The sequence below is a fragment of the Nyctibius grandis genome, chromosome 7, assembly GCF_013368605.1.
Source record: "Nyctibius grandis isolate bNycGra1 chromosome 7, bNycGra1.pri, whole genome shotgun sequence".
Lineage (NCBI taxonomy): Eukaryota > Metazoa > Chordata > Aves > Nyctibiiformes > Nyctibiidae > Nyctibius > Nyctibius grandis.
Window position 1 is genome coordinate 24,858,919 of NC_090664.1, and position 13,166 is coordinate 24,872,084.

Sequence of the window (13,166 nt, forward strand, 5' to 3'; positions counted from 1 at the left end):
TTTAAATGGTGAGACTGAACACTTGAAACATTTAATGACTACACATCCTCCAGACCTCCTCCACCCCACCTTCTTCCCCCAAAAAATAAACCAATCTCAAACCAAACAACCCTAAGCAAACTCCAACCATACTGCCAGCCTGAGCTATGAACAACTTAAACAACAAGAGAACAGAAGCCAGACTTTGGCTGGTTATGGACAATCAGAGCTAACTTATAGTATATAGAAATAATTTTGTAAAAGATCTTTTCTTGACTGTAGAGAAAGGTACAAAAGTTCAGGCTTGTTGGTGACATTAGAAACAGTCTAGTAGCTATTCTAATGAAACTGCTTAGTAAAGCAAGATTGGTCTGTTGTTCGTTCAGTCTGTCCCTCCCCCAACCCTGCCTGTTGTTTCCCCTTTCTTTAGTCTTCACTTGTCTTCTTGTATACGCCAAGAGAACATATCCTTTTGCCCTCTGAATGCAGGTTACTGCTGTTTCAGAGGTTATCTTGATGGCAATTAGGTCACCAATTTCATTTTTCATAAGCTGGTGAGCTAACTGTTATTTAGGTTGTGGGGCTGCCCTCCTCTCAGTGCTGGAAAATAATTTGCGCTCTTTTGTGCTTCGCTGCAATTTGGCACAGTTGCTCTTTTATTGCTAAATCCTGCCCGTGCCCCTTCTTTTGTGTGTGCTGCGTCCGCCCCCTCACAGCTATATTTTTGTCTCTGAGCCTGCCTCGCAACTTAGTGTGCTCACTATGCTTCACTTTACAAAAATCTTTATAAAATTCTGGACGGAGAGCCTGCTGGTGCTATCCCTATCTCCTTCTGCTCTATTTCCAATTTTACTGCTGCATTCACCCATAATTTCAGTAGGTAACCCCTGCTGCATTTATTACAGTTTTTACTGACTATAAGCAAAGAAAGTTATCTGATGGTCTTGATCCACATTTTGAAATCCCACTGCAGACACTAAGCCATTTGGCAACAGGTAGGAGTTGTCTTACAAATATGAAGGTATTTGCAGCCATCAGCATTAAGGTACTCCTTCTAGTCAAATTAAGCATTTGTCTAGGCCTATGAGAAAGAAAATTCTCTGGGTATTTTAAGGACTGGGAGCAAAATCTTTCTGCCAGGTTTGCATTTGATTACAGATATATCTACACTTGCCCTGACACAGTTCTTCACAGAGCGCTTGCGGGTTTGTGGAAGTGACAAGAAAAATAACGAGTGTGCTGCTCTGCCTGGATGAGCACGGTGCTAGTGTGGCTGCACCACTTCCGTTAAGTACGCTAGCTCCTTGCACCGCCAGTCCCAAGCTGTATGTGTAACCAATGCATAGGGATAAAATTTAAGGAATATGACTGTCTTATGGATGACTCATCAAGTCTAACAGCGTTATCGTCACTTGAAGATGGGCTCAGGGAAAGAAATAAGTGTTGAAGTGCTTCTGGCCTACCCCTGATAATCCTTTCAGTCACAGTTGAAGCCTTGTTTCCAGACCTGCTCATACTAATTTAGAAACACCCTCCTCCTGAGGAAAAAAAAAAAAAAGAATTTGTACCTACATTTTTTCAGTTTGTTCCAAGAACAGGAACAAGCAACATAACTGTTTAATTCCTCAGTGATGGGCAGCTTTCTTTTCTCTTCGTCCTTTGTGCTACTCCCAGCAGACTAGTTTCTCAAGAAGTCCCTCATATCATCCTCTTTCCAAGCTGCTGCCTCTTCTCACGTGTCCTTTATGATGCTGCCTCCTTTTCTGCCTTGAGTCTACCTTTGTGTGGTTCTGTCCTTCCTCACAGCTTCATTGCTGCTCTTGCAATTACACTACCTTTCCCTTATGAAGTTGGGATGGTATTAACCAAAAATTAGAACAATGGATTATAACATGAATAACTATTTTGCAACAATATTAAGGCCATGCTGACAGGTATAAAAACCAGGGAAGAGTTTTCAGTAGAAGTATTGGTAGGTTTAATTCCAGCAGTACAAGAATGGAAGGTGCTTCCCAGATGAGTATTCTGTTGCGCTGAAAATCCCAAGCAGAAATAGGGGCAAATTCAATTCAAGTACAAGTATTAATTGGTGACTTCATCTTGCTGTGAGATTTGCATAAGATTTGCTCTTCTTTTACATCTAGCACACTTAGGATATATAGAGTTTTGCAGTAAGTTTTCAAAGGTGATTCTTCTTTTGAAACCTTGATGTGTCAAACGTACAAGGTAAAGATATGGTGCCAAGAGACAGTTTCTTTTGCTAGACCATCATCTTGGTTCAACTACTATCATTTATATATATTCATAAATATCATGAGACTTTTACTTCCTGTTTACCTCTTGCATTTTATAAGCTGGGTAATTTATCTTATCAGTTCATGATACTGTGCCTTGCCCAGAGAATGTATTTATGACTAAGTGATGTGGCAAAGAGTAAGTGTTTTAAGTATTTTGATTCTATTTCCTACCTAGCTAAGTATGTGTTGATATTTTCACATAATTACACAACTGATGATTTACTGATCATTCTGCTATATTATGAGTCCCTTCAGGGTTTCCTCTACTACAGACTTGAGCACAGGACATTATTTAGCTGAATTGAAGTGTGATCAAAGCCACGAACAGAGAACCACAGCTGTATATATATATATGACTGTCTTACAAATAAGCATCTACAGAGTGCTGTAAATAAATGTTAGGGGACCAAAGTAATACAATGCAATTGATATTTCACAACTCCCATTGCTCAATGGTTTGAAACAATTTTAATATATCAAGATGGTGAAATACCATGTGCAAGACTACGGCATGGTTCTGTTACTGTTAAACCTGTTGTTTAAATTAGAGTTGTGTGTGCTGTGAGATTTGGATTTTCTCGGAGGGATTAGCTTGGAGGAAAGAGTATGGCTAACAAAAAACATTCAAAAATACAGACTCAGAAGTATGAGGCTTATTGGATACTTTAAAAAGTTAATATTTTGGATTGTTTAGAAAAGGCAAATAAATGATTATGAATATTGAGAGTCTGCTTTTTTTGATTCACATGACTAACAGCTGGGTCTCCACAGGGGAAAAACACTGGTATGAGTAAAACTGAAATTCACAAAGAAAACTAAGAAGTGGGCAACCTTAAAGTGCTAAGTATTTACCAATCCCTGGGAAAATTAGAGAACTTCTACAAAACCCACCAGCCTTAAGAGCTGCCTTTGCACCTCCGCAAGAAAAGGGGCTTTGCTTTTCCTCAAGGAGAAAAAACACTGTAATTGAAGAAGGTTGTTTTTCTTCACATTTAATAGTAGTGTTGCTTTTCCTCCATCTTCACTGCTACCATTACTACTTCTTTGGTGTGCATTTTGTGTTATTGGCAACGCAGAAAAAAATCCCTCCTTGTTTCTACTCTTCTAATGCACCTGAGGTTAACTTTGTAACTTTAAATATCTAGTTAAAAAGCAAGCAAACAAACAAAACCCACAGAACAGTCTTCAAAGGAAAAGAAACAAGTTTCAGACAGGAATCTTTCTGTGTATTCAATACTGAGCTTTGGGGGTACGTCACCTCGTGAGCAGGGCTCGCTAGACTGGTGCAGACATGGCTCCGCTCGCTATGTGTTTGGGTTCCGCGCTTTACACCAACTACTTAACAACACTGTAGGTAACAGGCTTATTATAGATGTCTCTGAACATCTAGAGGAGGGAAAGACACGCAGTGTTGCATACAGAATCACAGAATCAACCAGGTTGGAAGAGACCTCTGGGATCATCGAGTCCAACCGTTGCCCTGACACCACCCTGTCAACTAGACCATGGCACTAAGTGCCATGTCCAGTCTTTTCTTAAACACATCCAGAGATGGTGACTCCACCACCTCCCTGGGCAGCCCATTCCAATGTCTAATAACCCTTCCTGAAAAGAAATTCTTCCTAATGTCCAACCTGAACCTCCCCTGGCGAAGCTTGAGGCTGTGCCCTCTTGTCCTATCGCTAGTTGCCCAGGAGAAGAGGCCAACTCCCACTTCACTACAACCTCCCTTCAGGTAGTTGTAGACTGTAATATAAGGTCACCCCTGAGCCTCCTCTTCTCCAGGCTAAACAACCCCAGCTCCCTCAGCCGTTCCTCGTAGCTCAGACCCTCCAGACCCTTCACCAGCCTGGTGGCCCTCCTCTGGACTCGCTCCAACACCTCAACATCTTTCTTGAAGTGCAGGGCCCAGAACTGGACACAGTATTCAAGGTGCAGCCTCACCAGTGCCGAGTACAGAGGGACGATCACTTCCCTAGACCGGCTGGCTACACTATTCCTAATAGAGGCCAGGATGCCATTGGCCTTCTTGGCCACCTGGGCACACTGCTGGCTCATGTTTAGCCGGCTGTCGATCAGCACCCCCAGGTCTCTTTCCGCCGGGCCGCTTTCTAACCACTCTTCCCCCAGCCTGTAGCGCTGCATGGGGTTGTTGTGGCCAAAGTGTAAGACCTGGCACTTGTTCTTGTTGAACCTCATGCCGTTGGTCTCGGCCCATCTATCTAACCTGTCCAGATCCCTCTGTAGGGCCTTCCTACCCTCCAGCAGATTGACACTGCCACCCAGCTTGGTGTCATCTGCAAATTTACTGAGGGTGCACTCAATCCCTATGTCTAGATCATCTATAAAGATATTGAACAGCACCGGCCCCAGAACTGAGCCCTGGGGAACACCGCTAGTGACCGGCCGCCAGTTGGCCTTTGCCCCATTCACCACCACTCTCTGGGCTCGGCCATCCAGCCAGTTTTTAACCCATCGAAGAGTCCAGCAGAGCGGCTTTCACAACCTTTCAAGTTGTGCTGTCCTCAACTCCCTTCGGGCTGCGCGGTGCTTCAGGGGCGCTGCACCGCGGGATGGGCTCGGGCTCGGGCTCTGGCGCTGACCCCCCGAGCCTACCCGCCCCTGTATTTACCAGGCCGCGGCGCCCCGGCGCCTTCCCGGCCGCCACACGGCAGCGCTAGGGCCGGGCTCTAGCAGCGGGCCACCTGGGCTGGTTATCGCCCCTCCAGCCCAGGTAGGCAGCGGCGCAGGCAGAGCGGCGGCGGGTCCAGCCCCGACGAGGCGCGGAGGGGAGGGGAGTGAGCCGGCCGGCCCCGGCAGGGGCGGCCCTGCGTCCCGCAGCCCCAATGGGCGGGTGCGCCGGGAGGGGAGCGGCGGTGCACGTAGCTTTCCCAAGATGGCGGCCTCTCCGGAACGAGCTGCGAGGGCGGCTGCAGGGCTGGGGGCGGCGGGCGGCCGCTGAGGGGAGGCGGCAGGGGGCTGGCGGCGCTCGCCTCCCCGCAGGGTTGGGGGGAAGCTTTCCGCACGGCCGCGAGGCTTCACCATGCTGCGGGGCTAGAGCCGCCGAGGCGCCGCAGCGCAGCGGGGTAATAATGTTAGCAGAGGTAAGAGCCCTGCCGCGGCCGGCGGGGTGTGGAGGGGACGGAGCGGCTCTCCGTCCGCCCGAGCGGGCGGCTGCGCGCCGTGACCCGCGGCGGAGAGGAGGCTCTGTCCTCCGCCCGGGCCTCCGACCTGCCGAGGTAGCAGGCAGCCCCCCCTCCCCCGCCCCGTGCCCGGGGAGGCAGAGGGGCCGACCAGCTCGACCAGGGCACCGCCGGGCCCCTCTTATCACCCTTCCCTCCTCCCCGGCCGTGGGCTCTTTCCCCGTCAGGGGCCGGCAGGGCGGGACGCGAGGGGGACGCTCCGGCGCCGCGGCGGAGCCCGGCCCGCCGTGCCTGCTCTGTGGGGCAGCTGGCCGGAGCGGGCCCGCGATCTGCCGGCGGCAGGGCTCTCCCGCCCGGCGAGGGGCCGCGGGGCCGCTCCTCCGCGGCGGGCCTCGTTTACTGGGCACGCACACCTGGTGAGGAGGGAGGCCTGCCTCGGCCCTAGGCCTCGCCGAAGAGATGTCCCCGCCCGGGCCCCGAACGCCGGCTCCGACTTCAGCCCCTCTGGCCTCCTGCTCTGCGGTAGCTTCGCAAAGGCTCCGTGTTTGCTTTCTTGTTAAACGGCTTAAACAGAATAGTTTTGCTGTTGGAGGAGTTTGTGGTTGTAGGTAATTGGTAGAAGTTAGCTGTCTCAGTTCGCCTCTCACTGGTAGGGGCTTTCTGTCCCAAAGCAGCTGGGCAGCTAAGCTGTGAGGCAAGCAGGTATTTCAGGATCAGTGTGGGCTAGAAATGGCTACTCTGTCTCCAGAGGTGCTCTCGGGGGAATCCGGCTGTGTTTTCTAGTTGCTGGAAATGAGACTTTCCCCCGTACTCTGTTTTCTCTGCAAAGACAGATTGATTTTGTATTTTTAATATGTCAGCAAGGTGCCTGGTATGTAAATCCTTCTCCAACGTGATGATTGCCTTACCTATAATAAGTGTTCTATAATTTGTCATTTTATCTTGTGGTGAAGGTTATTTGTCCAAAACCGAATTGTCTTAAATCTTAAGCATCTTGAAGAGTGAAGGCTTGCTTTCCGACACCTGAAAAATTTATCTTTACTTTCCTGAATGATAGCTAAAAAAGTATCCTGAAGCTTTCAATTTGCATCAGTTCAAAGTTTCAGGGAATTACAAAACTGGTTCTGTAGTGCCATGAGCTCTCAGGTTTCCTTGGGAGGGTAAAATTTGCCGAGTGAGTTAAACCTGTAAAAATACATGACCTATTTTTGCATGAAGGGTATTTTGTGGGTGGTCAGGGTTAATAATCTGCATTAAATAGTGTTGGCAAGTGTGATGCTTAAGCATTAACCATAGTAATTTAGATTATTTTAAGGGTGGCATAGAACGTTCTGGGTCAGTGGCTCATACTGGACTGTTTGCTCTGTTTGATGATGGCTGTGTGTGCCTATCCAAGATGCTTTATTGTCTTGGAATTGAAATTTTTTTTCTAATACCACTGGCATAGCAGCGTGGGTGATATTTGTTCCATTGACTTTTTTAGATAAAACCTAGTGCTTATGCATGTGATGACCATATTTAGCCTTGGTGTCTGGAGGACTGGGTTCTGATGTCCTTCTAGCTCCTGTATATAAAATATTTGTAGACAAGATGCTTCAGGGTGAAGTATTCTAGGCTTGGTCTCTGCCAAGGAGATGACTTTAAATTTGAGGGGTGTCTAGCAAAGTTGCAGGCTTTGCTTGCCTGCCTGAAAAGCAGCTTTGGAGAGTTCTTCAAACAATTAGACAGCTCTTGGCTGTCAGAGCACCCACCTGGCAAGTGAACTGGAAGGAGTCTTTTCCAGCGTGCTTTTTTGGGTATTCCAATGGTGACTTGGTAGCTAAAACACCTTGTGAAATCTGCTTGCAGTCATGCCCATAAACCCTTTCCACACTTCGCAGGAAGATGCAGATTGCTTCAAGCCTACTGATTCAAGCCTACTGATATATGTACAGTAATCTATAAACAACTAAATAATTCCTTTTTTTTTTTGCTATATATGTGAAAATTAAGGTGAAATGTATGGCAGACTGACATTAAAGTAGGGCAATAGTGAAAACTGCACATGTCTGTAGGCTGCCTAAATTTATCTTAATAACTTTGAGGAGAGGGGACATTGGACAGCCAGTAGGTCTGGTGTTTTTTTTCCCCTCTCTCAAAGTAACTGTTTTATTTAAGAACGTATAGTGAAATGAGATGATAAAAAAAATTGCTGGATATTTGCAGACTTGTGTAGTTTGCTACAGTCTTGCTACTGTCTAGAATAGCCAAGATCACTGTCACTTTTGTTTTGAGCCATTAAAAATTTAGAAACATTCCCCCCACTATAACTGTTAGTTTTATAATTTAACAACGTAGACAATATTATTCTTAAATATATTTAAGCATGAAGGAAAAGCAGAATCTGGTTCTACGCGTATTCTTATCATGCAGTTAAAACGTAACTTACAGTTTCTCAAGATCAGTTTCCTACATCCTTTGACTGTATCCACATGTGCAGACCCCAGCAGATTCAGTCCAGTTTTGTGTGGATGCCGTTAGGATTAGGACCTTGTAATCAGTAATTTCAGGGGAAGATCGTACTTCCCGTCAGGAAGAAATACCGTGTGTGTTTTGTATTTGGCCCTTACTGCAGGTCCTCTTATTTTAGTTGCATCAAAAATCGTGTTGTTAGATGCCAAGCACATATACTTACTTACCTACTTAGCAAACGCTGTTCCCCAATTTTTCATCATCTTGGTCATCGGAACTTATTTCTGCAGTCACGTTGAATACATTGTGTCTGCACGCATTCAGAGTCCTGCTGCAGTGATCATCTCCCTAGTCTGTTGGGTTGGTCTTTCTGTGTCTTTTCACTTGTTCCCCTTTTTTTTGTTCATCGAATGTCTCCTTTGCTTTTCAGGACCCAGTGCAGCCTGTTTCCATGCAACTTACTGTTTCAGCACTTTCTCATCTGATGAGGCCATGATGGGCACAAGTTGCAATGGTCCATATCTTGTGTTTTCAGATAGCTGTCTTCACCATTCTCGACTCTTGTGTGGTAGCAACTGTACTGCCCTGACCACAGCGAGGCAGCTGATGTTTTACAGCTCTGGCTCTTGCTGGTCAAGAGTGTCTTAAGTTCTGATGGCAACAAATATTAAATAGGATTTCAATGGGACTTAGTTTATGAGAAGTTTTAGAATGTCTTTCAAATTGATGGCCTGTGCTGTCTGCATTTGCAGCCCATGTTGCCTCTAAAGAAGGCACTTTAGAAAAAGTGAGGAGTAGTTTTCTTTTTCCATTTTTTTTTTCCTCCAGCTGCTCATTAAACTGCTTTGAGATGCTTAGTGAGGCTTTCCTTCTGAATTTATCAGCAGCTAAATTTTTGACAACTTAATTCTCAGCTTAGCAAGCGTACTTTGTTGCAGTGGTGACAATGGAGAAGGTTTTTGAAATTTAACGAAGTAGGAAAACTTTTTTTCTTGTCCACAACTAAAAATGAGCTCTGATGTGTTGGTATTTCTTGTTATTGAAATCCGGTCAAGAGAATTCACTAACTATATGTAGTATTTCCTTTCCATTAAACAATCTACTTTTTATTTATAAGAGATGTTTAACAAACTTTTTTGTTAAACTTTTATAGCTACTAACCATTGAGAACTGTTCTTAAGCAAAATCAAGCAAATTAGCATGATTTTTAAGAATAAAGGTTGACTCAGCAGCTTGTTTTAACTTGCTTTAGAATAATAATGAATTAGTCTTACTGAAACAGTAGCACATTGTAATGTATATGTTAGTCCAGCCCTGGAAGATTCAGGACACAGTTAACTGCTTGATGTAATATAGCATTGTCAATTTTTTCTGTTCCTTGATAATATGGCTGTGGAAGATTGCTCTGATACTTCATGTGACTGAACTATGTTTTGCTGGTAGAGACAGCTTCAAGTGAAGTGGGAGGTGGCCTCTTCTCCCGGGCAACTAGCGATAGGACAAGAGGGCACAGCCTCAACCTTCGCCAGGGGAGGTTCAGGTTGGACATCAGGAAGAATTTCTTTACAGAAAGGGTTATTAGACATTGGAATGGGCTGCCCAGGGAGGTGGTGGAGTCACCATCTCTGGATGTGTTTAAGAAAAGACTGGACATAGCACTTAGTGCCATGGTCTAATTGACAGGGTGGTGTCAGGGCAACGGTTGGAATCGATGATCCCTGAGGTCTCTTCCAACCTGGTTGATTCTGTGATTCTGTAATTAGCCGGGGTGTGGAAAGAAATTAGTCTTCTGTCCTTCTGTGGAACTTGTATGCTGGGGCTTTGCCTTGACGCCAGTGTTTTGCCAGATGAGATCTAGCTGGAGGATCAGTTGCAAGTGCTTAGGAGGAAAAAAGCCTGTATATTCTGTAAATGAAGTCTACGCTATCTCTGGTCTGCTTTGTCTCCCTAATTGTTGCTATGACAGCTCTTTTGATAACTCCATATTCTGTGGAGTGTCAGTTAAAATTATGTGAGGAATGGAAAAATTAGAAGAATTAACCTTTCACAAAGAAAGGGTGTCATGTGTTCCTAGTATGTGTTTTTAAATATCTTGCTGGCTATTAGTAAAAGCTAGTGTCTAAAAGCTCAGGACTATTCTTAAGAGTGTACAGTTGCGCCTGAACTGCTGAGGCTGAATGGAGAGTTCTGCAGCAACTCTAAAATGTCAGTCTGGACCATTCCCCAAAACAGTATGAAAGAGGAAGAGTATGAAGTTCCTTAGTTCAATAAAAATAGTAATAGGTCATCTGGTTGGATAGCCGAAGGAGCTCCAAATGTTGATTTCCTCTGTCTGGTTACACTCTAGGGAATTATCTCTGCTTTAAATATGTTTGTCCCTTTCTTCCCACCCTTACAAAGATGACAAAGCATTTGAACTAGCATTAGGAGAATTGCTATTATTAGAAACAAGAAACCATTGGTATTGTATGTAAGTTATTGGCAACACTTGAAGAATTAGTATTTTTAAGTCCCATTAGCACTTTTCACCATTGCTTGGCTGAGAGTACCAAGGCTGGGATAATAGAAAAATCAATTGCAGTTGACACTTGCAGTTACACGAGAGAGAAACTTCAAGAAGTACAAGGCATCATGATCTTGGGCTTAATTGCTTGTTCTCTCCCCCCACCCCACCCCAAGAAGTAATGTTTGATTTCTGAATTGAAAAAGCAAGACATTATTTCATGATGTTAACATATTGAAAAGTTTTAGCAAGAGCACTCTAACCTTGTTTACAGAATTTCTATAGTATTACACCTTAAAATGATGACTGTGTAATTGTGATTATAGGTATGAGGTGAAATGGGCATTTATTTTTAATATGAGTAAGCATAGATGATAGGTATGTTCAGCTAGGGGACTTCTTTTGTAACTGCCATTTATTTTGGAAAAGACATAAATTCCTATCCAGTCAGAGTTTGGGAATATCTGTCAAAGGTTTTATTCTTGTTCTGAAGCAGAAGTAGCTGTAAAATCCTCAGAGGGGGGAGGTGGATTCCTGAAGAAGTTAGGGTGTCGATTGGCTTTCCATTTTCTATATGGAAGGGGGTGTGATCTCAGTGTTGCAGTTAAAACAGTGTGAGTCAAATTTATTCTTGTATTTTAACATTGGCACTTTAAAAACATTTAAAAAGCCCCACAAATTTTTAACTAGTTTTGTTCAAGTGGGATTCTCTGAAAGTCCAGAGATTTCCCAGAACAGAATACAGAGTTTGACCATAGCGGTCAGTTTGGTAGTTTATTTTGAAGCTATTTCTCTAGTGGCCCTTACACTTCTTTAGTCCTGCTGCTCTGCATATTTTCTTGGAAGTAAGTACAAGAATTGTTAAGACCAATTTGATTTGAGCCTCACCAATTAGTCTACCAGTTGCCAGCTGGAGAAGGAGATAAACCCATGTCTGCTTGCTTACTTTCCATTAAGTCCCTTTCTTCATCAAATGGCCTCTATGATGTCCTTTCTGTTCCTTGACTTGGTTAGAAGAATTTTTGATAATCAGAAATATTAATCAAGAACTGCTTTCTATTTAGTGCTGTGTTTATTCAAGTGAAGGGAAATATGGCCTAATTAAAAGTTCACAGGTATCTGTTGTCTGTAACATTGAAGTCTGCAATGCTTAATTCAGTGGCCCATTGCAGTTGGAGTTTTGGGTAGGAAGATGAACTTTACACATTTTCTTTCCAAGAATGTTCATGAATTTGGAGGCTTACTTTGAAGAGTATTAGCTGCTTAAATGCAGCTGTGTTACAGTGTGATTTTATTTTTATTTTTTATGTCTGTTCCTCTACCTTTCTTCCCTTAATCCCATGTTTCTGGGAAGAACAGGGTGATCCCAGTTCTGTTTTAATCAAATATGTTTGTGTCAGAATGCTATTATTTCATAAATATCTCTATTTTAAGATCACGTGTTCTTCAGTATATTTTTGCAATTCTAAGAAATAACTGTACTCAACACTTCTGCTGGTGCCTCTGAGGCAGTGTAGGTTAGGCTATCTCTTGTGATGTAAGGGAATGAACTTGAGCAGGAAGTTTGAATTGCTACATATCCTGTAGGATGCTCTGCGTTTCCACTCTTCCTGTCGGTGCTGTCAGACAAGGCCAAGTAGAAAATACTCTAGAAGTTCACTGTGAAATTCTTGCCAGCTGACCAACTGATTATGAAACAGTGCCTCAGACTTGGGATAATTTCTCTCATACCTCTTAATCAGTACCAAAAGCAATAGGAAAGAACATACCTGTTGTTCCCAGTCATCCTGTATTCAGCATTTGGCATTCCAGACTGCGCAGATGAGTTAAAAATCTGGTAGTGTACATGCTTTAGGAAATAAGTATCCAACCTGTGTAACTGTAGAAAGAGTAATTGCTTTAAAGTTTTGCTGATCATCAAAATGATTGTGTAACTGTTTGACTTAGACATGATGAAGCCTTGCTCATTGCCATGCTGCTATTTTAACAACTGCTGCTGCAGGCTGAGGAGAGATGTCTCTGGTGAGTCTCGGGTCCTTTCTTCTGTGTGAGGCCTGGCACCTCTTCACTTAAACCTTTACATTCCATGTCCTTTTTAATAACTCAAAACTTTGTTTATTTTCAATTTTCCCAAATGTCGTAGTATTTTCTCATATTGTATCATCTTACTTTTCTGAAGCATGTGTAATGATTTTTGTGGTACCTTGAAAATAATAGGATCATTAATAATGATATGTATTCCTTATCCACTGAAGGAACTATTTGTGCTTGAAATTGCATCTCTGTTTTGGTGTGGGACTTTTTTTTTTTTCCATAAAATGCTATGCCAAGTGGTTTTTTTTTCCCAGTATATCTTGGCATATTTGTTACCGATGTCTTAATTTTTAATGAAATCTATGTTTGATTTTGGTAGCTAACCTCTTTTAACATACTTGGAAGAAAAGTACTTTCTTAATAGTTTATATACTCAAATTAGTATTTCTGATCACCATGCTAACAAATTTAAGTTTCACTAACTTTATAAAGTAAAATCATGTACTATGAAAGTCTTAAGTCTTGTGATTTAATATCTCAATGACAAATTTAATCTGATGGTACATACAAGGAAATGGAATTACTTATTACGGCCCATTTATTGCTTACATATAATTTTAAAATTCTTGTGGAAAACAAATTGTTTTGTGTTAATATGATTTTCATTGTTTTGATAAGATGATATTTCTTTATAATGCTAGGCTAGGAGAATAAGTCTTTCTTTTAAATTTTCACTCTTGCCACAGTTTTCCTTTTTAC

General features: G+C 43.2%; 1 protein-coding gene across 3 annotated transcripts in view; it reads left to right on the plus strand.

Moving 5' to 3' along the window:
- The first annotated feature begins 5,163 nt into the window (after positions 1-5,163).
- The window catches only part of SNX13 (sorting nexin 13), a 77,324-nt gene continuing 69,321 nt past the window's right edge, over positions 5,164-13,166 (plus strand). For all 3 annotated transcript variants that reach the window (XM_068405165.1, XM_068405166.1, XM_068405168.1), the window contains exon 1: positions 5,164-5,380. In XM_068405165.1, the coding sequence (XP_068261266.1) occupies positions 5,369-5,380 (12 nt within the window). In that variant the 5' untranslated portion in view covers positions 5,164-5,368. The remainder of the gene's footprint in view (positions 5,381-13,166) is intronic.